Genomic DNA, 24,129 nt, shown 5'->3' with positions numbered 1-24,129 from the left:
AAGAGAGAAGGGAGAGGATATTTTAAAATCTAGGCAAGAAATGATCAGAAATAAGAGGGAGGAGAGGATGAGGTGAGATGTTACATGGGGGATGAATATCAGTCAGTAGAGTGTGGTGGTTAATTGGATGTGAGTTGAAGGGAGCATTAAAGATGTCCCCAAAGTGTCCAGTTTGGGTGGCTGCATGGCTAGTGACGGCAAGAGCCAGAGAGGAGGGGTGAAAAGAATCTTTGGAGGTTAGAGCCAGTTAGAGCATTGGCAATAAGTTTTATTTTGTGAACCTACATGAAAAATCTTAGTGTAAGTCACTGGTGACGGATCTGAACATGTTCTGTGGGTGTGCTTTTAATTGGTGAAGACGTGTGTAATGCAGAGCCAGAGAGGTATTGGACAGTAAACCTGAAATATCCTTTAAATGTTCGCTTCCCCTGCAAGAAGGCATCCGTAATGTTGAGTCTCTGCAATTAAATCAACTGTTTAGCTCTTGTTAATGTTTGTCATTCATGGTACACGGCGACATAAATGTCCCTGCTGTTTCACACGTCACAAGAAACACATTTGACAGCTGTGGACTCAGACAGCCCCTGCCTAGATTTGTTTTGTTTCTCCCTTATGCTTTCTATGAATTGCCTGGGTGTCTAGGATTCCAAAACGGGTTAAATAATAAAGTGTATCCTTTGAAGGATTTGATAGAATAATTTCAGGAACACATTATTATTTCTGACACCCCTTAGAAGACTGTGATCTCCGCGAGATCACTAGAGTAAGATAACTGAAGGGGAAAACAAAAAACGAAAACCCGGTTCTGGTTGACAGAATCCCAGTGTTATTGTAGGGAGAGGAGATAGGATGCTGTGTGCCACACTCAGTTAAATAAGATTCCCCCAAACCTCCTGTAGACTAAACCTTTGTTCTAAGTTGTAAAATCTTTCATAGACCCTTCCAGCATTAGCCTTGTCCCTGACATAATAACAGCCCACCCATCCTAAAATTCGGAGGGGGGACTTCGGGGTTTGTCTTTAGGGATCTCAGCCAGTGTCCGGATATGCAGCACGACTTCATTGACATTTAAAACCTCAACTGAATCTGGGTACCCCTTCAAAACTAGTTTGCCGTTTTAAGCCAGGCTCCACCATTCTTGGGTTTCTGCAGCGGCAGAAGGAGATCATGCTCCATGGTACCAGGTCTGCATCTACGGCCTTGGCAGAATTGCAAAGTGAGCAATAATGACCTGAGTGCCAGAAAACCTACTCTTTCAAACGTTTCTTCTAAGTCAGATCTCTTTCTCCCTTCCTCTTCCTCATGCTGCCCTTTGGTGGTCAGGGGACCTGTCCTTGTTTGGTAAAATCTCTTCCCCTCATGTCCACTGAAAATTCAAATTCCACAGGGCTGCTGATTTAAAAAAAAAAAAAAAAAAAAGACGAACAAACATAACCAAATGTATACTAAAGAAATAGCATGTACCGGGCACTACTATTTACACTCAGCAACATCTTCATGCTTGTTAATGGTTGACCAACTGTCCCTTATTGCTTGGGACTGAGGTACCTCCTGGGACATCAGTGCTAAAACCCAAGACTGTCTCTGTCTGGGAACTGAGGCACAAAGAGGAAGGGCATTTCCTAAAGATCAGACTCTTAGTGCTTTGTCTGCTCTTCACACACCCCAATCTTCTTGACTTCAATCTCTGGGCTGTTCCCGCTGTCACATGGGCTGGGCTAAAGGTCAGTTTGATGATTTGATGCAGTCGCACTAAATTTTAGTGACTGAGATATATTTGCATGTTTCTGTAATAGTGCTGAGTATGGAGGAGGAGACAGTTTTTGGGTGGTATGTGGGCTGGTGGTCATTACACCTCCACACCTCCTTCCGTTTGCCAAACTACACCCGGAAGCAAATACCGAGAACTGGCAATTTCTACACACCTGTTTCTGAACATTAGCAAGTCTCTGCTCCTCAGGGGTTTAGTGTCACAGAGTGTCACGGCTTGGGAGAGTGTGAGCAGACATAGTATGCCTTGTAGAAGGACAAATCAGGTGAATCATGCCTGGAAAGTGTTCGCCGTAACCTCGACATCTTGGTGAAACCTACCACTCAAAAATTAACAGATTTCATTGGAAGATCTCATTTTCTAGGAATAATTTTCCCATGCAGCTTTCTTCTGTTTCCAAATCTCTAGTGCTCACGTTTGTATTCCTGAAAATGGCTGTGTGTGCGTGTGTGTGTGTGTATTTATGTGGACATATGTATGGATGTGTATGTCTATTGTATGTGCACGTGTGTGTACATATGTTTATTGAATGCATGTGTATATTTATTGCATGTTTATGTGCAGTTGTGTGTGTGTGTTTATTCTTCATCCCCAAAACCATCAGGAATTGGTTTTACTCCTCTTGGTGCCAGAATATCAAGGGTTGAGCAATTACTATAAAGCATTACAACTGAAATGTAGCAGCTGCATTTGTTTCCAATTTTAATCTCCAGATCTGAAAGGTGAGCTGAGATCACCCAAATGCTAGATTTGTGATTGCTGGTGCTGATTTTCTCTAAAGCTTTCGCTCCCTCTAGGTTTTCTGCCCCTGGGGCCTGCTGGTAATGCTCTATACTCTCCACGCTCACGGTTCAGAAATTTTTATATTTGTAACTAACAGGATGAAAATGTGTGTAACTACATACACCTTTTTTCCTGTCAACCTCTCTGCTCCTTTTTGTAGTGTTTGGTTATCTGATGGCTTTCCCCTCTCAAGTTTGCTCACATCATGCATCAGGCAAATCTTCTGCACACTTTCCCTGTCCTTAACAAAATAATGACTTAGTGGAAGGACTGAGAAGAATAATTTTTTTATGAATAAATAATGATTGTTTGTAATTAACATATCAATTGTATGTATGGAAATGATGCTTCTAAATTACTTAACAGTGATTAGAAGCAGTTGATTTACTTAAGTAGCTTGAAACATTCTTCCAACAAACTGTTAATTTATTTAGTAAACTTTGCCCCAGGATAATATAAAGGAAACCTCTGCTTATTCCAGAATTAGATTTTGTTGTTGCTGTTGTCCTTAAGCCCCTGAAGTCCTACAGTAAGATTATCACAAAGAGCTAGCATTTGTTGGGTCCTTTTTAAATGTCACACACTTTTCCAGGTGCTTTGTGTTTATTAAGTTTAATGCCCATAATGAAACTTTATACATAGATACTCTATGATACCAGTTTTACAGATGAAGAAATTAAAGCTTGGAGATACAAAGCAGCTTACTATATATATATATATATATATATATATATATATATATGAGAGAGAGGGCGGGAGGGAGAGGAGGAAAAGAGAAAGATGGTTTATTCATTGACTATTAATTGAGCACACAATAGATGCTGGGCACAGAGATAAATAAGACTGATCCTACCCTTGGACAGTCTGGTGACAGCAGAATGATTGTAAACTGATAAATTACAGTGCACTGAAATAGATATTATCATTTAGGCAGGAACAAAGTACTATGGGAGAATATTAGCATATTTTTTCCAGGGGATAAATGTGATACTTTTTATACACTTGCCACTTTCCTTCAGCAAAAGAGAATACGTTTAGAACAAGAAATTAACATATTTGAGGAAAACAGTGGATCAAAAGTCAAAAAGTTTTTTTCTGAATATGTCCTGTAGCTTGTGCAGAGATATTCCATTCTTAATTAAACACCCAATCAATATGTATACGTTTTCTCAGTGACCAAAAATGATGATTCTAGAGCTACTACAAGGCAAAATTATGAGTTTCTAACCTACCCAGGTCTCTTTCCTGGAATAACTTAGTAAAGAAACTCTTACTTTTTATTATTTGGGTTAGTTATAGTCTAGAGCACTGTGTCCAAACACTAATCTACGTGTCAGGGACTGGCTGACTGGCTATATCAGAGTTTTATAAAGTCACATATTCCTAGGTCATACCGCTGTGGATATAGCAAGTTTGAGACCCAGTCTAGGCCTCTAATATTTTAAAAATGCCTCGATTGATTCCTATGTATATACAGGTTTAAAAACTACTGGTCTAAAAAACCGCAAATAAGGAAGAGCCACCCATATGGTATTTACTCTCTAGTATCTTGTTTAAGGCTATGGATTTTGTAGGTAAGAGCCTAATCTCTGGAAACAGATCTCAGTTCTGCTTACTACCTGGGGACCTAGGATAAATTTCTTAAACTCTCCAGTACCTTTCTTATAGAGTTGTGAGGATTAGATATGATGCACAGAAAGTAGCCAACAGTGCTCTGCACTTAGTAAGTGCTCCATAAATGTTAGACTATATGCACACACACACACAGGAACACATTTATATGTATAAATGTATGCATTCTTTTTATGATGTTTATTTTTGAGAGAGAGAGAGAGAGACGGAGACATAGTGTGAACAGCAGAGGGTCAGAGAGACAGGGAGACACAGAATCCGAAGCAGACTCCAGGCTCTGAGCTGTCCACCACAGAGCCTGATGTGGGGATTGAACCCACAAACCCTGAGATCATGACCTGCGTTGAAGTCAGAAGCTTAACCGACTGAGCCACCCACACGCCCCTAGATGCACACACGCTTAATAAAATGCTTTAACGGACTAAAAGGAAAGCTGTGATAAGAACAAAATGATCGATCACTGTTAACTTTGTGAAGGAGTTTACTCCTTGTAAAAGGAGTTGGTCTGTCTTCGGCTATATTGGGTCATTTCAAACTTGAGAATCATAATCTACTAATATTAAGCCCTTCACATAGACTCATGCTGCTCCTTCACCAGCCAACTCTTATAGATCTTACCCTTGTCACTAGTTCCTACCTTTTCACATGGCACAAACAAGTTTTGTACAAAAGGTGCAAATTTCCAGTTATAAAATGAATAAGTCATGGGGATATAATGCACAGCATGGTGACTGTAGTTAATAATTCTGTATTGCATATTTGAAAGTTGTTAACAAAGTCAATTTTAAAAGTTCTCATCCCAAGAAGAACATTTTGTAACGTGAACGGTGATGGATATTAGCTAGACAAACACTAAAATGCAAGGAGATAACTAAGATTGTTTCTAAGGGTCTTTATAGCTACAATGTTCTGAGTTTCTGAGCTACCTAGATATTGTAATCCAATGCTCTTCATATCATTTACTCCCTGATAACATCATTTGGCCCTTAATCCAAAGGAATGACTGATGTCATTTAGGAACCCATGCATAAACCTCGCTCAAGATATGCCTAGAATAACTGAGAAGCATAGCCAACTCTTGGTTATCAGAAAAAGTGTTTAAGCAACTTACCTATCAGCAAACTCCGTGAAGATTATATTCATGTAATCCCCACAGAGAAAGACCTGCATAAAGACCTGGGCATGGGCCATTTGACAGCTAATTATGCACAGATAACAAGCTTCCTTCCCAGGGCAGGCATCTCTTCCATCTGAGGGCTAGCCAGGGTCAAAATTTAACAACTAGTTTCTCAATTGCAGCGAGGAGAAAACACAAGTCATGAGCAAATTAGTGTCTGCGGTGTGATCCAAAGTCTCTTTTATGAGAGAGAATTCTTAATCAACTAGGAAATAGAGCATACCATGAAAAAGCAACCATTCTGATATCTCACAAAGTGTGGAAATAGAAGAACCATTGAAAGATCAGAATGGCCATATTGTTAGGTTGGTTCATTTGCCAGCCACCGATTTGCTAAACCTCCATTAAATTAACTAGCTTTAAAGCTTCCTCGAACTTACAACTGCATGGGATTGCTGATGTAACAAGTATGCATCTGGATTTTACTAAGCTATTTTTCCCCGGCTTCCTGAATGAAAATATCTTCTTTTATATATTCACATTACAGGAGATGCAGCTCTTACAGTTTTGTATCAATTTAATATTTCATTAGCTTGTATTTATGCATCTGGAAATGGCAATAAAATGATTTGAATTCTCCCCATATTGATTTCTATGTGTATTTTTAAAAGGTTCGGCAGAAGGAAATAAATCTTTTCAGGATGGAAATGTCCATTCTTCCTAGGGCATTTTAATTCACTTCAGTGAACGATCATGGCCAAAGTATGCCTAACTGTAGGGTAGATCATATTTCTTTTTAGGACCTTTTCTCTTTCCGGTCCCTGCTTCTCTTTGGTCTAAATATTTCCTAGGGACCTACTATATACCCCCATGCCTTCTTGACCACCCCTCACCTTTCTTACTGAAATCTGACTTTCACCAGATGTCTTTATTAAATGAATCCTTGCGGGGCACCTGGGTGGCTCAGTCTGACTTCGGCTCAGGTCACCATCTCACAGCTCATGAGTTCGAGCCCTGCGTCGGGCTCTGTGCTGACAGCTCAGAGCCTGGAGCCTGCTTCGGATTCTGTGTCTCCCTCTCTCTCTGCCCCATCCCCACTCATGCTCTGTCTCTCTCTGTCTTAAAAATAAATAACACATTTAAAAAAAAAATTAAATGAATCCTTGCTAATGAGTTCCTAAAATTGCAGTAAGTACAACAAAACTCCAAAGCAAGGGAATGAAATCTTAACATATAGGAAGGATTTCAGGTTTTAAATGCAAGAGGGGATTTTGCTGTAAAATTGGAAGGCTTGCTCAGTCTCTTCACATTCCAGGAGGGCCACATTTTCCTGCTGGGTGAAAAGCTGGAGCTGCAGGTTCTCAAGTGACGATCAAACTGAGCTGGTTGTTACAGGACAATGTTACAGAACAAGTCAGGAGGGCTTTTAGATGTGCAGCCTTGACAGAAACAATTTAATCGTTTACAAATAAACCATTGCATTTCAAAACATGTTTTAAACATTTAGCTCAAAATAAGGCATACTTTCATTAAGAGTGAGAGATTGAAGAAGCCCGAAGTAGGGATGGGTGATAAACGTTCAGGGCTCAAGGAATACCTGTTGACAAGTGCTTGCATATCAATATGTGTATCCTAACTGAGCAGATAGTTTGGCTTCTTTTTTTGCATGGAATAAGACATCCATGCGTAGGTGATCTGCTTTTTTGTTCTCGCCTTAAAAGAAAAAGAAAGGAGAGAAAACGGCCTTCGTCTTCTAAAAAGTTGTACTGAGGGGAATGGGTTAAATGGTGGATGGGTGGTGAGGAGGGCACTTGTGATGAGCTCTGGGTGTTGTATGTAAGTGATGGGTCACTAAAGTCTACACCTGAAACTAATACTACACCGTATGCTAACTAACTGAAATTTAAATACAAATTTGCAGAAAGAAAAAAAAAAGTTATGCTGAGGGACTAAAAGCACTTAAGAGGTAAATTATAGGTTGAAGAGATAAGCAATTGCACCCAATAGTATTCACCAAGTAGGCAAAGCCAATGGAAAAGGGCATCCAGATCAGTCATTAAGACAAGAGTTAAGACATTTTTCTAAAAACAATTAAAACATAAAGTTAAACAGTGTTTGAAATAATACATCTTACATACTTCCACTTCTTCAAATCTTGGAATTACCTCTTAGTTTCTATTATACTGTTCAATCATGTAATTTCTACCATTTTCATAAAGCATTTTTGGAAGCAGAAGAAGTATGACACTCGGCCCAAATACCTTCGGAAGGTTCTGTGCCCTGGTGAAGAAAGCAAAGCGAAAGGCAGAGTCCAACCAGGAGACCTATTGACTCTGGCGAGCTCAGAGGAACCTGAGTCATCATCTAAACCAGAGATAGAGAATCAAGGCAAAAATTCTAGATTCGAAGACCATGGAATCTGCTCCTTTATAAATTGCTAACTGTGTGGGGAGGAGCGGAGCTGGGGGTTGGAGAGGATGACTGATGGTTCAGTGGGGTTCGGTATGGCATACCAGCCATATTTCTCTCAGCTTTTCGTCCCTATGGTGAGAACTTGATGGCCCCATGTATTAGTACCACAGGTCTCCTGTGGCAACTCAAAATTGCAGGCATAATGCCTAAACTGGGATAATGGGCCTCCAAAGGTCTGGCCTAGAATTTCCAACCCTATTAGATGAAAGCAAATAGAACAAAAACCAAAAGGAATTTGGAGACTAATCATCTGGCCTAGAAAACATGTGAACCAGTGTTATTGAACCATATCAACAAATACATTTTCATATTAAAGAAGAAACTAGAGAAGAGCAGGGACAGCCAAATCACTTTCCTTTAGAAGGAGAGATTCACACAGTAACAATTCACCTTGGGGCAAATTAGAAATTTTGTGCACACGGAAAACAGGGATTATATTGTGCACAGTTGTCAAAGTGTTCACCTGTCCTTTATGTTCTTCTAAAGTACTTAGAATATAATTTGTAGAATATGTGCTAAATAAGCATCTGTTGAGTGATCATGTCAGTCATTGAATAATTAAAAGAATACATTCGTCAATGAATAAGTCTATTTCCCTAAGCTTTAGCTTAGGCAAAAATTCACTCTGCCCAGCAGCTTTTTTTTTTTTTTATAAGCCCTTGTTCTCCATTGACCACCGAGTTAGTGAAGGAGTAGTCATGGAAGTTGCCTCCAGGGCTCACCACGGTCATCTCTTAAACCCTTAGTATCTGCCTAGTACTCCAACACATGAGGAAGCCGCATTCTTACACACCAGCGTGACTGCCTCATTGCTAAATTCAAAGTTTTTTGGGGTTTTTTCACTTTTTTGTTTTCTCAGTCTACTCCAGCTTGCTGAAGCAAGTGATAGAATGGAACATATTCTTTTGTCTCCAAATCTGTATAATGTAGTAATTATGAATCTCAAGATAAGCTGAGATTATGCAACTTACTTTACTTTGAGTAACTCAATATAGTATCCATTTTGAGTCCCCTTTCTGCTGGGGTTGTAAAATGTGATCTCAACCAATTTTGGGTGGCTTCTCGGCCACCTTCGCCCACTCTTAGGTTTTCTGGAAGTCTCTCAGCCTATCTCCTCACACAGATGATTCTCCTAGGAGCTCTATCCATGAAGCAAGTCAAAAGACCTTTGTACTTCGGTCCTACAAAATAGGAGTTGTGTCCTCTGCCCTGAAGATCAGCTGAGAGGGAAGAAGATTACCGCCTTTTCTCAGAGCCCTTCTAATATGATTACAGCTTTCTTCTGTTTTGCTTCTCACTAATCCTAACCTGGAGAATCTTTAGAAGCTCTGGGAAAAGAAACCTCTTTGTATTTCCTTGTGGTAAAAACATAGCTTCCCCAACTATTATCTGTACCATCTGGACCATGATGCTCAAAAGACTTCGTACTCCAAAGCGGAGAATTGATTTATTTTTTTGCTTTCTGCTTTATCACTCCTACCTTATAGGTATGTGTGCATATCTGATTATATCCTTAGTAAATTTCTCTGAAAATAAACTATTCTTTATAAAGGGCTTACTCAATGCATAACGATAATGCCCTCTAGAAAAATTGTACCAGTTTGTGTCAAGTTATTAGCAGTATATGAGAGTGCCATTTCCCTACATCCTTGCAAATACACCATATTTACCATTTTTAAATTAAAAATGAAATATTTTGTGTTCATCTCTACTTATTTCATTACAAGAAAGCTTAAACATCCTTTCATGAGTTTTTATTTTTTAATTATTATGTGTCCATGCGTCCATGTGCCCATTTTGCTTAGGTCTTTACTGCCATTTAAGAATATTAAAAATTTGGGGCACCTGGGTGGCGCAGTCGGTTAAGCGTCCGACTTCAGCCAGGTCACGATCTCGCGGTCCGTGAGTTCGAGCCCCGCGTCGGGCTCTGGGCTGATGGCTCAGAGCCTGGAGCCTGTTTCCGATTCTGTGTCTCCCTCTCTTTCTGCCCCTCCCCCGTTCATGCTCTGTCTCTCTCTGTCCCAAAAATAAATAAACGTTGAAAAAAAAAATTAAAAAAAAAAAAAAGAATATTAAAAATTTGTCAGAAATTGAGAATGTTTTTTTCTGGTTTGTTATTTGACTTTTATGGTATATGAGATAGAGAAACTTACAGTTTATAAATCTGATTTGGTGATTTTCCCCTTGGCATTTTTACTTCAGAATTCTTTTTCCATTGCAAGATGAACGTTCACCTCTATTTCATTTTAGTTGCTTTATGGTTTTATTTTTACGTTTAAATTTTTGATGGGTATATTTAGCATAGACTATGAGGTTTGGGCTCCACATTACTTTCTATCTTTAATTATTATTTGTTTCAGCATCCTTATGTAACAGTCCTTTCCCCCTTTGGTCTAAATCCCACATCTGTCCTATAACAGAGTTTTACATAATCATGGATCTGCTTCTGGACTCTGTTCAGAACTCTTACTACAACAATAAGACACTGCTTTAATCATTATAGATTTGTAATAACATGTAATATCCGATAGGGAGACTTTACCTTTATTACTCTTTTTTAAAATTTTTTCAGAATTTTCTTGACTAGTGCATTTATTCTTCCAGATGAAATTTAGAAATCCCACTCTAAACGTTAGTGTGATATTTGAGGTCTTGATTGCTTCTGATCCTCTGAACGTGAGCCCCCATTCAATCCATCCGGTACCCTACTGCATCCTAACCTGCCTATACTTCATCTACAAATGCAATAAATAATGATGATGGCAATGAATGCCACTCGCCATACCTTCTTGAGATTTCAAACTGGGATCTTAATAAGATGCTAATTTCAGATTGGTCTTGCAGGGAAAAGAACATGCAAGCTCTCCCCTTTAAGAGATGTCACTGTTTTTTCAGAGCGTGGAAGGGGAACACCATGAGAAAGCGGTAGAACTACTCAAGGCTGCTAAAGACAGCGTCAAGCTGGTGGTCCGATATACCCCCAAAGTCCTGGAAGAAATGGAGGCTCGCTTTGAAAAGCTCCGGACCGCCCGGCGTCGGCAGCAGCAACAGTTGCTAATCCAGCAGCAGCAACAGCAGCAGCAGCAACAAACACAGCAAAATCATATGTCATAGGTAAGAAGTGCCTTCTTCCGCACAAGGGAAGTCCCTTACCGATATAAGTTTGTTTCGGTTTTTAATATAGTTTCTTAGCTGGATTAAAGTCATTAGGTTTGACAATGCTTCCCAAAAATCAATCAAGCAAATAAAAAAATGATGATCTCAGAAAATGTCAAGAAGACAGTTGCTGACTTTATGTCATTCAGCCATATTTTCTGCAAAGGTAAAATATTTTGGAAAATAATATACTTGCGGGGGGCAGGTACAGATTAGGAGATGCCTTTATACAAATCGGGAAAATACACCCTCTGTGTAACCCAGATCACTGGGCACATAGCCACATGACAAGAGTGTGGGTTGGATTCCAGCCCCACTCAGCCCCTTGGCCATTTGCCTTTGCACAGTGTACAAACTAAACAACCTGATCTTGGGAAGATCCCTTTAGAATACTACAAATTATTGGAAAACTACTCCACTCTGAAGAATGAAGTGGAGACCAGTGTGCATGTTCTAAAAGATTTGAAATTTTCTGTGGGTGCTCACCTCAAATGTGATGCTCTTCCCTTTTTTCTAAATTTCACTTTGTGACAAAAATGCTAAGTCAAGTTTTGCTATATGTTTTTAAGAAAATTCAAGAAAAAATGTTAAGAATCACCATCTTTGAAGTGCCTCTATGTGTGAGGTTCTTTTCACGTATTCTTCCTTATCCTCAGGAAAACTCTTCAAGGTATCACTAAAATCCCATTTTTTAGACGAATGATATGAAATTGCAGTGGCTTTGTGGTGTCCTCACAGCCACACTTACAAGTGGCATAGAATTATTTTCCTTTTTGTTCTTGCAGGCATTTCATCCGCCAACATCAGATATTCTGGAGTTCTATAAATTGTCCTTGCTATCCTTTGGAAGAGAGTTAATAGCATTGTAGACCTCTATGCTGTGATGTCTGCAAATGTGATTTTGAAGTTTCAAATGTCCTTGGAAAAATGACATTTGGACATTGGCTAATAGTGGTTTTAGGTCATTCAACATCAGATTACTATTTGCACAACCGGAAACATTGGATATGACGTGAGACTTTCTGTTGCTTGCAACACAAAAAGGAGAAGCTACAGGGGGAAGTATAAAGACTATAGGATTTGTCCTCAGACAGTGCTGAGGATTCAGTCTTTTATAGCCTGTAAGTGCTATTGTATATACCACAGTTTGGTGACTTTATCTAAAATCACCTTCCATTCATTCTACAAATTACATTTATTCAGCAGTAAATATCTATTTGGTACTGCCGTGGGCCAGGCACTGTTCGATGGGCTGCAGAAACAGCATGAACAAAGCAAAGTCTTTGCTCTCATGGTGCTTACATTCTGGTTGGGGGAGATGGTTAATATACAGGTAAATGAAAATATCCTGTTGGAACCAGTACTTTGCAGAGTTAAAAGGGTGCTTTGATAGAGATTGGCTAGGTGACAACTTTTGATTAGGTGATCAGGGGAGACATCTCAAAGGAGAGGACACTTAAGCTGAGGTTGAAGGACGAGGAGAAGCCAGAAATGAGCATAAGAAGAGGAGGAAATAGCCAGTGTGTAGCTCTAAGAGAGACTCCTGAGCTATTTGATGTTTGAGGAATAGAAAAAGAGCCAGTGTAATTAGTTAGGAAATAATGAGTGAAGAAAGAAGGTAGATGGGGGCCAGGTCGCAGAAAGCTTTTTAAACCACTGAAAGAAGTTAGATTTTATTGCAGTGGAAGCCACTAAAGGTTTTAAGCAAGGGAGTGACATGATCTGATTTATGTTTTTAAAAAGATTACTCTGGCTGTTCTGAAGAAAACAGATTATTGTAAGGTGAAAGTGAGAACAGAGACTAATTACAAGGCTATTATATAGTAGTCCAGGCAAGATATATGGTGCCTTAGCCAGGATGATAGGGTTGAGATGGAGTGATAGGGATACATCTGGACAAGTCATTTCGTCCACATCCTTCTCCTCTCTTATCCATTCCAAATGTACAGGTATTTTACCTTGGTGCTTTCAGAATCCCTTCAAAGATCTTTTTTCTAATAATAACAATCCACAATTCTTTAGTCAAACATGGACACTCTTTCCACTAACCCCTTTTTTTCTTCTATCCTCAAAAATGCAGACTTGTACCATTTTTCTAGTTGGTTTGCCACACTGGCCCAGAGTAAAATTACTCTAAAGTGTTTTGAAAGAAATATGTTGCCATTCAGACTTCTGAGGTCTTACTAAAAGCTTCCACCATTATAGCCATTCAGTCTTCATATCTTTCGAATATCTTTGTATTTCCTGGGCTGTGCCCTCAATTCCATCTCTCTGCTCCATCGGTCTTCATTAAATTACTTCAGAATTTCCTATTGTCTCATTGCCAAAGATTAACATAAAAAAAATTTGTTTAATGTTTATTTATTTTTGAGAGAGAGAGAAAGAGAGCACGAGCGGGAAGGGGCAGAGAGAGAGAGGGAGACACAGAATCCGAAGCAGGATCCAGGCTCACAAGCTGTCAGCACAGAGCCTGACGGGCTCGAACTCATGGGCCATGAGATCATGACCTGAGCCCAAACCGGACACTTAGCTGACTCAGCCATCCAGGCACCCCAAAGACTAACATTTTTAATAGAAGACATTTACGAACTGGTTTTTTTCCTTATACACGATATGGTGATTCTACTTAAGTGAACATGAAATTTATATTTATGCCTGCCAAGACAGCACTTCCTACACACACCATCATGGCCCCTTGAGATGAAACCGTAGTGACCATTTCAAGTACAAGCCAAGTACAACCAAGTCATGTCGTGCATGGATTTTATGGTGAATTCAGTCAAAGAGACCTACATTAGGTCTTGTTCAACTTTTAATTAATTAGATTTTAAGGATTAAATGGGATTTGTTACACTTCCTAACTCATACTATGACTGCTTTTGGGAAGAAATTTGAAGCTAATTTGGCCAATTGACTGAACAGATCTCTGATTTTTTTTTTTTTTTTTAAGTTTGACAAGTCAAGCAAAGACCAGGTAAAGCAACATATTCATCAGATACTGTCTTATTGTTTACCACATGAAATACAGTTTCTATTCTCTCTAAATTAGGAATTTTTTTAAATCCAAAATGGTATATGTTATGAAGTAACTAATCATGGTAAGTGGTGCATACAAATGGAAAATATGTTGAATGCAAGTGGTGTGTGGAGAATGCCTGTTATGCTCACTTTTAATTTTAAACTCACCTGAAATAAAACTCAATTGTTTTTTTTCCACTTTTATGTTTGATAATCAGGAGGGGTAGATTACATCTTCTAAAAGGTAATAGATATGATCTTTATACAACTGTATTATAGAAACCGAGACAGAGAATAGGCATATAGGTATTTTTATGCTATACCCACTTTCTTGACAGAGAGTGTTACATTTATTTGGCTTGCAGGATCTCATTTTTTAAAGCATGAATTTGTATACGTATTCCACCCAGACTCTTGAACAATAAAAGGGGGAAAGAAGAGTAATCCTTCTTGAGTTGTCTCAGAAAAAATTCTGAGGAAGTCAAGACTTAAAGGATGGTCAACTTCCTCTGCCCTCCTGTTGCTGGATTGAGGGTGGAGAATTCATGGCATCTGAAACCATTCTGGATCTTAACATATTTACAAAGTAGCTGGAGTTTGCTAGTGGCCTCACCAACTGTCAGGCCCCTACTTCCTTTACTTTGTCCACTGCTGACTGTTCTATATCCTCCACTGCCACTGCCACAGCCGCCATCTTGATGATCCGATCCAGAAAACCACTGCAGAAGTGAGAAAACCAGCCTCAAAGGAAGGATACCTGTGATAAAATTGAATCCAAGGAACCCAGAGTGACCGAGTAGAAAACTGGAATAATAAAAATAATAATCATAATGCTGGATAACATTTATTAAGCAATTAGGGTGTGCCGAGAACTCTTCTAAGTGCTTCATATATGTTAAATTACTTAATCGTCACAACAATCCGGTAGGTATTAGGTAGTAGTTTAAATCTCATTTTAAAGAAAGAAAATGAGGCATGTAGGATTTTTTTTAAACCATTTCACAGCTAGTAAGTGATAGGGCCATGATTCAAACCCAGAAACATATGTTCCAAAGCCTCTTTCTCTTAATCACTGTGCTACACTGCCTTTTTCTTCGATGGCTCTTGCCCTTACATGTCCCATCCTTCCTCACAGACATGTTCACATAAGCTTTCCAGGGATTCCTTCTCACCCTACTTACAGCTGGAGTTATCTAGTTCACCTTTACCACTCATCCCATACCTCAAAGGACTTCCATCACTTTGGTTTTATTAATTTCTTACTGCTGCCCTAAAAAATTACAAGTTTGGTGGCTTAAAAGAACACAAATTTATTGTCTTGTAATTCTGTAGGACCGAAGTCCAGCACAGTCTCACTGGGCTTTAGGAGGCTGCAGGGGAAAATTCATTTCCTTGACTTTTCCTGCTTCTAGAGGCTCTCCACATTCCTTGCCTCTTGGACCCTTTTCCTTCTTCAAAACCAGCAAAGGTGGTTAAGTTCTCACATTGCAGTGCTCTGACTTCTGCTTCCTCATCACACCTACTCTCCTGGCTCCTTTTCTCTCTCCATCTTCCACTTTTAATTATATCAATTATAGATCCCACTTGGATAGTCCAGGTTAATATCCATATTTTAACATCAGCTGTTTAGGAATCTTAATTCCATCTACACCTTTAATTTCCCTGTAGCATGGAATCTACTAGGTATTAGGACGTGGCTATATTTGGGGTCCATTATTCTGCCTACCACAATGACTCATTAAAAAGTTAGCAAAGCAGGGGCACCTGGGTAGTGCAGTCAGTTAAACATCTGACTCTTGATTTTGGCTCGGGTCATGATCTCACATTTCGTGGGATTGAGCCCCGCAGACCTGGTTGGATTCTCTGTCTCCCTCTCCCTCTGTCCCTCTCCTGCTCACTCACACGCAATCTCTCTTTCTGTCTCTCTAAATAAATAAATAAACATTAAATAAAGTTAACAGAGCAATTTGATCAGTAAAATTTACACTAATATGGAAAAAAAGCTTTTATTTAAAAGCATAAAAAGAATAATCTATGGAATTACAAAGCAAGGGAATAAGAAAAATAATGAGAACATTTGGTGCAGATGGTTCTTCCCGGTGGGTATTTCAGTGACCCACATTTTGGAAGCCCAGTCATCTCTCAGCTGCTGGCATATCCCTCAGGCCTACCCCCTCCCCTGGATAGATGAAAAGATCCAAGACACTTACTAAAATTCACCTGTTCTGAGTCCCATTCCCTTCGGACATGTAACTATATAATAAGTTAATTCATTAAAAATTCACTTGGTAATTAGGGGACCTGTAGACAGTTATTCAATATAGGACTCAGTAAAATGGTCTGTTCGTAAGAAAAAAATAAGTAAAACTCATAATAAAATATGTGGCAGTTAGTGAGCACTCCAAAGTGGTAGGGTAGTAGTAGAATTACAGTAGTAAAATGTCGCTAACAGATAATGCTTGTGTGTAATATGTTGTTAGGTGACTCCTGAAGAAGCACAATGGCCTTGTGCATGGCTTTCAAGCCACACTGCAGGCCCCAGGGGCTTTTAGGCACATCTCTAGAAGGCATGCCAGCTGGAGAGTGTTGATGCAAAGTAGGCAGATTGCAAGGCCTGCCACAATTTGTGAAAATCTGTTTTGTATATGATGCTTCGCATTCATTGAAATAAAAATATCCACAGCCTTGAAAAACAAAGATTGGAAACCACTGTTCTCTCTGGAAGGAATGATTCCATAATGGCGGAAGAGGGACAGGTCTTGGGGGAGTGTTCAGGGAGGCTGCTCCTCCAGATCTGACCATAAGGGCAGCTGCCTACTCTTTGCTACCTGGTGTCAGGCCTGAAACAGGCCTGATACCTGCTTCAGAGAAGGGATGTTGGTGCTTCCAGCCTGTCAGAGAGAAGCTTTGCTGACTGCACCTCAACAAGATCCCTAAGACTCACACTGTAAAGGTTATCTATCTTTTGCTTTTATGAAGAAAAACAGAGTCATCTGGAATAGGGAGGAAGAAATGTTTTACATTTGAAATGTTTCCAAACTGGGGTTCTGTCTTTCATTTTAAGGAATAACTGTGTCTTTTCCATCCTCATTCGATAATTACTTCCTTTGCAAACATCAAACAATTTTTTTTTTCATATGTGGAAGATTGTGCATGAGTGATAGGGCCTAAAATAATCCTTGCTGTTCTCACATAGCACATGCTCTTTTGATATTTTTAGCATATTGTAGTTGACAAATGAATACTAATCACTGATTTCCCTTCACTCTTTTCCCTCCTTTCAGGTCCTTAAAGAGAGGCTACTTGATCAAACATCTGATAGTCACAAATTTGAAACCGTGCTTCACAATCCCAGCACATAATGAAAGGAAAAGACAACATTGATAATTATACCTGTCAAGAAGCTGTGACCACGTGATATATAAGTTCTTCACCCAGGCAACTCGACACCTTCTTTCTCTGGGGCTGAATCCCCACTGCTCACGCGCTCTTTACACACACAGACCTTCCATGCACTGCAGTGGGAATTCTCAGTGTGTAAAGGGAGCAGTTTTCCGGTCCGCAGACTGAAATAGTACAAGAAGAATAAAGTCCATGACTTTCCGATAAATCACCGGGCCAAGATTAAATGAATCTTTGTTCTACAGCTTTTCCAGAGATTAACAAATCCCTCATTAGGCTATAGTTTAAACTGCATCAGTTCAAGGTTGTCATCACTTAAAAGAAACCTACTCATTGCCCTATACCCTGACCTCTTCCACATCCATATTGCTGAGTTGTCTGAATTAGAATTCCAGTTAATTGCAAATTCCACCTTTATTCCCCTTATGCTATATTTATACTCTGTTCAGGTTCTAGAAGCAATTGGCTTTTTATTTTCTGTTTCCATGAATTTTATTATGCATTAATGGAGAGGGACAATTTTAGCTCAACTTTTGGTTTGCTAGAGACACGGATAGAGAACTCTAGTACTGTATATTTTTTTAATTTAACTATCACTTGTATCTATGATTATTAATTCTAACAATATAACATGTATTTATTCCACAAAATATATATCAGAGTGTATCTGTTACAAACTGAGGTCTTTTCTTACCAAATGTTATGAATCTGGTAAGAGAATACTAGCAAAGGACCTAGCTTCATGAACTGATCCTCCTGTGATATTTCCATATAACCCTGCTCTCAATATTTGTTTGTTAAGTTTTATATTTTTTGATTGATAAACTCTGGGTAAGTCAGAAATCTTTCTGTCTACACTGATATGTTGTCATAGAAATTTATTTAATATGTTAAAGCCTAAGGCTTTACAAAACTCAATTATATATGTTCATACATATACAAATATATGTGTCACACAAGGTTTAAATCAGTTTCCCCAAAGACAAAGTGGATGTTTTTGGCAATCTAAGATCAAAAGTAGTATTCCTTTCAAAATTAGGCATATGTAAATGAGGATATTAATTTTGTGAATGAAAAATGCTGCTCCTTCTAGAGGGAAAAAATACGTAATTCATTACACACATTCATATAGGAAAATAGACAATGTGATATCATCTCTCAGAAAGTATCATTTGCTGGAAAATGAGCCACCTCTACAGATCTTCACTTTTGACTTATGGTAAATCTAAGCACATAAGTCTGATTTTACTCATTGGAATGAATAGAAAGCAATAGTTATTTGCGCAGTTAAATACCTTAGGCACAAAAATGTACCAGAAAAAAGAATACACATTCAGTTGAAACATTCTAGAAAGATGATTAAAACTGAGGCCAATATTTGAATGTTTCTTTTTCTCAAATGCAGAAATTGATTCCCCAACATAAATAAATTTTACATTTCAGATAGTCCCCCAAATTAGAAATTTATGAAGCTCACTTCAGGAGCTATTTCTTGAAAACAAAACCAAACCAATCAGAACTACCCAGTACATTTTATTTTGCCCTTTCAAAGGGTGTTATTATCAATACCAAGTTCTGCCTACTCTTCACAGTGCATCACCCAACAGAGAGCAAAGAGCAAGGAAGCTAGGAGGTACACCAATTCCAACAACCATCCTGAAAACATATCATTTTTTACTAGAGAGAAATGAGGGGGGAGGGGAGGGCAAGGGGGATGACCCTGAATGTTATGTAAAATAGGTTTACAAAAGAGATAAGCATGACTAAAGGGAGTGAATGGAGACTAAGTATTACTCAGTTTGAAAGAGGTAGTTCTCATTTTTATAAGAAAAATTTAATAAAACATATATTTTAGTTATCATTTAACAAAGAAATGTTAAAGCTATTCAGGCAATGCCACAGATTCTCATAAAGGGAAATATTTGCACCCTTGTAATGAGAAAATGGTCATTTCAACACATTTCAATGCCTTGTATAAATTTGAAGTTTAAGATACGTTTTCATTTAGTCATAAGTGTATGGTTGATATTAAAATTATCATATATTTTCACATCAATATAAATCTTATCATGGTGTTACAGAAGCAGCTATCAAGTGAGCAGATACTTTACGTTTGTGTTTTCTAGATGTCTTTGTATGTTATGCTTCATTTGCATAATGGTTAAATGCTAATAAATGTATGCCAAGTCCTTTGTCAAAGTGAAGGGGAAATCCATCACAACTAAGGTATCTAAAGACAGAGTACATGTCACGGTGGTCCTACATACAAATGATACAATGGCTGGTCTTTTTTTTTTTTTTTTCAGTAAAATCTGGGTATTGAAATATAAACCTTCCCTTAAAGTTTTAATCAAAAGTAGCTGACTCTAAGACTTAGAAAGGTCCTTTTGAGGTTCTCTAAGTTTCACTGAAGCCGGAGGGAAAGGGAAAAAATTGTACTAATGTTGTTTACTATTAATGATCTTGGTAGAGCTATTGGCATGTCCAAAGTCATATTAAAGACATAACAGGTGCCTTTTACATAAAGCTCAATCCTGAATATCATAAATAAATTAGATATTCAAAGTTAGGGGGGAAATCTGGTATGACTGTATCTTCTTGATCCTGGTGAATTTTAGTTCTTTCCCCCGGTCAGATTAGTGGCCAGATTTTTCTTAACTCTTTTCTGCGGTGATTTTGAAGGCCAGTACTCGGAGCATACTTCAGTAAAAAAAAAAAAAAGAAAGAAAGAAAAAAAAAAACAAACCTGAACCTTTTCATTTGGAGCATTTACATTTTGATTCTGTTCCCATTTGAAATAGAACATCCGCATGGAGATAATGAGCTTAAGTTACAATTGACTTTGGAAAGAATAACAGACTTTTGTGCTCCCTCAATCATGTAATCAATAGGGAATTCTCTTGTTATGTGAACTACCACTATCTTTTAAGACAATGCTAAGATCTAAATGCAAAATCTAGCTTTCAGGGGCTTTTTAAGAATTCAAGGCTGTCTCCGAAGAACTTGGCTAGAGATGGATTACATCAATTTACAAATGCAGTTCTCAACCCGTGACAAATCAAACTGATGTGATCTCAGTTCATTTTACTCAGCTGTGCCTATAGGACTCCAAGACGTTGGGATATTTTGTCTACATTATCTTAAGCCTCTATAGATATCTGTTAATGTGTGAATAATGTCTGAGTTTCTCATCTTTTAGCTGGTTTGTGTTTATTATACAGCCTGTTAACAAAGACCAGCTTTAGATAACATTGTGAAGTAGAAATCAATGTTCTGAAGATTCAGGGAAGCCAGTGTTGGCAGTATCTCCCCAAAAATGGGGCAGTCCTACCCATCTCGTCCCTCTCTGGATCATAAACTCCAGGAGCGAAAGGTCTGTGACTGCATTGTGAACTGCCGTATCCCTGGCATCTGGTATGATGCTTGGCACACAATAGGCGCTCAGTTGGTGTTTGTTGAATGAATGAACAATTGGATAGGTTGATAGACAAATAAGTGAATGTTGCTTTCAGATAATCTGAAAAATTTCACCAATTTACAGTAATTGGCACTGTAATTTCTGAATTTCATAGTCAGAACCAGATTTACTCTTTTCATAAATAAATGCTTTTCAGATATATGAATTTGGAATCAATTACTTCAAAAGCTTCAAGGATTTGAGGGCATTTAGATAAGGGATAGTGTCTGGGGAGTAAGATATTTTAACAATGAATAAAACTCAGCGTTTCTAGTTTTTTCTGAAAGCTCCCTGAGTTATTTTGCAAGGGCGATTAAAACATAAAACCCCAGTTATGAATTTTATAAAACATTATGTTTTAATTTTTAAAAAGGAAGAGAAGTCATGTCATCAAGACCATTTTTAATATCTCTTTCAGTGTTTTATCTCTTTACTAGTAACATTTCTCTAAGGACCCCCTAGTAATTGGGGACACGTCTCTAAATCTTCTGCTTTCAAAAGATCACTTCTTTCCTATTTGATTTCCAGGATGTACCTGAGCTAATGCTTAATCGCATAGCAATTAAGGCTTTTCCACGTGTTTATTCGTTTAACAAATATTTATTGTGCACCTAGTACATTGCTAGGTCCTAGAAATGCAATGGCAAACAAAACAGACCTAGTGCCCTCCTGGAACTTACTATGAGGAACTCCTCAACACTTTGGTAGAGTTTATTCTCCACTGGGTCCCTCTTCATAGCCGACAAGAAATAAAATCCCTAACTCCGTGGAAATCATGAAAGAACCCCCTGCAGACACTTACGTGAACTTGCTTTTCAGACACATCACTCAAAAATACCGCTCAGTTTATCCATACACCATAGTTCTACCCCAGCAAGGTAGGTAAGTCAATTTATTCATAATGAACACTTACTGAACTCTCACTAGGTTCTACTGTTCTTGGTACTTTCCATAGACCATCACTGAATCCCTTCAACAACTCCAGTAGGTTTCGTTTTATAGACAAGAAAACTGAAGCACAGATAACGTGACTTGTCCAAGGTCACACAGCTAGCAGATGAAATGGGGATTTGAACCCATGCGGTGTAACACAAGAGTTCATGTGTCGAACCATTATCTGTGGTTTGGGGGACACCATTACATTAAAAATAGGAGTCATTAATATAAATGGGTCACTGTATATAAAAGTACTTTGAAGTTGTAAAGTAGTATGCAAAAACATAGTAGTGAAGTTATTATGCTCAACAGACCACATCAGTGGCAGAAGCAGACTAAGAACTCAGTCTTATGTTACAGCTTACTCTTGTGAAGAACACTTCAAGCCAGGGACACGGATAAAGTACAGATCCAGGAAATTTCTGACATGTGGGAAATATGTCAATGACTTTTCAGAATTATTTGTTAGCCACTGTGTCTATCTGGTGCTACAAGAAACAAAATCCCTTGCTGTAAGGGCTTAAAATAAGTACACAGTGTGGAGCTGAACCAAGGATATTTCACATTTATGGGAAAAGATCGGGCAATAGTACTATTTTCTCACCATTGCATGTGATCGCGTCTTTCCAATTGTTTTCTTCATTTTTCTGAAAGAGCTGCAAAATTGTGCAGTGGTTCAACCTGACCAAAGTGGTATTATGCTGCTGGGAAGTAAAAGTATTAGACACCAGACTGGAAGTATTGTCTTCATTATCAAATGACTTTTAAGTTCATTTAAAACATGGATATTGAAAGATGTTTAGATGCTGATAGTGCCTGAATATTTAGACGCCAAGTTCCTTGCCCTTCTTCATTCCAAACCATACAGTGGGGGTCACACTACTGAGGGGTAGATTCTAAAGCCAATAGGAAAGGCAGAAATTGAGATTGGCCTAATGTTAGAACCACAATCAGATGGATGTGACCACATTTCCAGAGGCTAACAGGAACTGACACCTTCTGTGGGGAGAGGGAACACCTGCTTCCATCTGATTCACTCACAAAGACGGATCCCACACATGATTTACATCTGTTCTCTCTCTGCCCCTCCCAGTCAAATGGGCATGTTCTACATCTTAAGTGCTGGTTCCTATTGGTGGCAGCAAGGAACCTTCTTAAAACTTTTAATACATCATTATTCTTCCCTAAGCAATTAGCCCTTTCAAAATAATTAACATTTTGCAAAATTTAGCTTTGCACATAATACGCCAATGGGGAAATTCAAATACTTTATTTCCAAGGTCATACTTTTTAACATCTCTCTACCTGCCTTTTGTCACCTTTATTTTTACTGATATTACCATTCTCTGTACAAATATTGTCCTCTTCCTCACTTACCGTTTACATCGATTCTTAGACTTTTTAGATTTCACCTTGGCAAAGTCTTTTGAAACTATCTTCTCTTACCCATTCTAACTATTCCTACCCATGCATAGCACCTTAGTATTTTTTAATCAGGACTTTCATGAACTTTTAACTGTTGTCACAATGAACTTGTCTCCCTAAATTTCCCTACATATTGATGATAGGTAACTCGCTCTATTCCTTTGTTCAAAATCCTCTGATGGGTCCCCTATCTCTCTCTCTCACACACTCACACACACACACACACACACACACACACACACAATCACATTCTTAGTCTGAACCAGAACACTAATATGGTGTTGGGGAAGGAGGACGTTATAGTGCTCTCCCATTCACAAGTGCAAAACCTAGAATACAAAACGTGATGATATTGAAGTCTGGTGTATGGACTTTGAAATAGAAGTCATGGGATTTCATGACACTGAAAAAATTACAAGTTCTTTTTCAAGGTGAAGTTAAATGCAAAGAGAGACTAGCAGTGTTGTATAGTGAAGATACCAAGATTCCATCAAACAGTGACCCACAAATTCCAAAGTATTTGCTTGAGGTGTATGTATGTGTGTATGTGGATGGATAGGCCACCATGCCAACATTAGGGAGAGGTATAGGTTGAGATATATTTCCATACTATATGGGATGAGTGTATTTCCTTACTAGATAGCACTGCAGTTTTAGCCATCTTGCTCTTTTCTAAAAAATTATTTATTTTTATTTTTGAAACAAAAGCATGAGCAGGGGAGGGGCAGAGAAAGAGGGAGACACAGAATCTGAAGCAGGCTCCAGGCTCTGAACTGTCAGCACAGAGCCTGACACCGGGCTCAAACTCATGGACGGTGAGATCATGACCTGAGCTGAAGTCTGATGCTTAACCAACTGAGCCACCCAGGTGCCCCACTATCTTGTAGTCCAAGTTGACCAATACCTATTGCTGGAAACTGTCTCAAACTTTCTTTCCCCTGAGCTTTTGGTTATTTCTGA

At 38.6% G+C, this 24,129-nt stretch overlaps 1 protein-coding gene across 1 annotated transcript in view; it reads left to right on the top strand.

Moving 5' to 3' along the window:
- The window catches only part of LIN7A (lin-7 homolog A, crumbs cell polarity complex component), a 126,699-nt gene extending 104,225 nt beyond the window's left edge, over positions 1 to 22,474 (top strand). Inside the window, exons 5-6 of the mRNA XM_045462592.1 lie at positions 10,671 to 10,889; positions 17,234 to 22,474. Coding sequence (XP_045318548.1) covers positions 10,671 to 10,889 — 219 coding nt within the window. The 3' untranslated portion in view covers positions 17,234 to 22,474. The remainder of the gene's footprint in view (positions 1 to 10,670; positions 10,890 to 17,233) is intronic.
- The last annotated feature ends 1,655 nt before the right edge of the window (positions 22,475 to 24,129 follow it).

Source organism: Leopardus geoffroyi, chromosome B4 (genome assembly GCF_018350155.1).
Source record: "Leopardus geoffroyi isolate Oge1 chromosome B4, O.geoffroyi_Oge1_pat1.0, whole genome shotgun sequence".
NCBI lineage: Eukaryota > Metazoa > Chordata > Mammalia > Carnivora > Felidae > Leopardus > Leopardus geoffroyi.
Note: the sequence above shows the minus strand (reverse complement) of the source record. Positions and strands in the feature narration are given on the sequence as shown.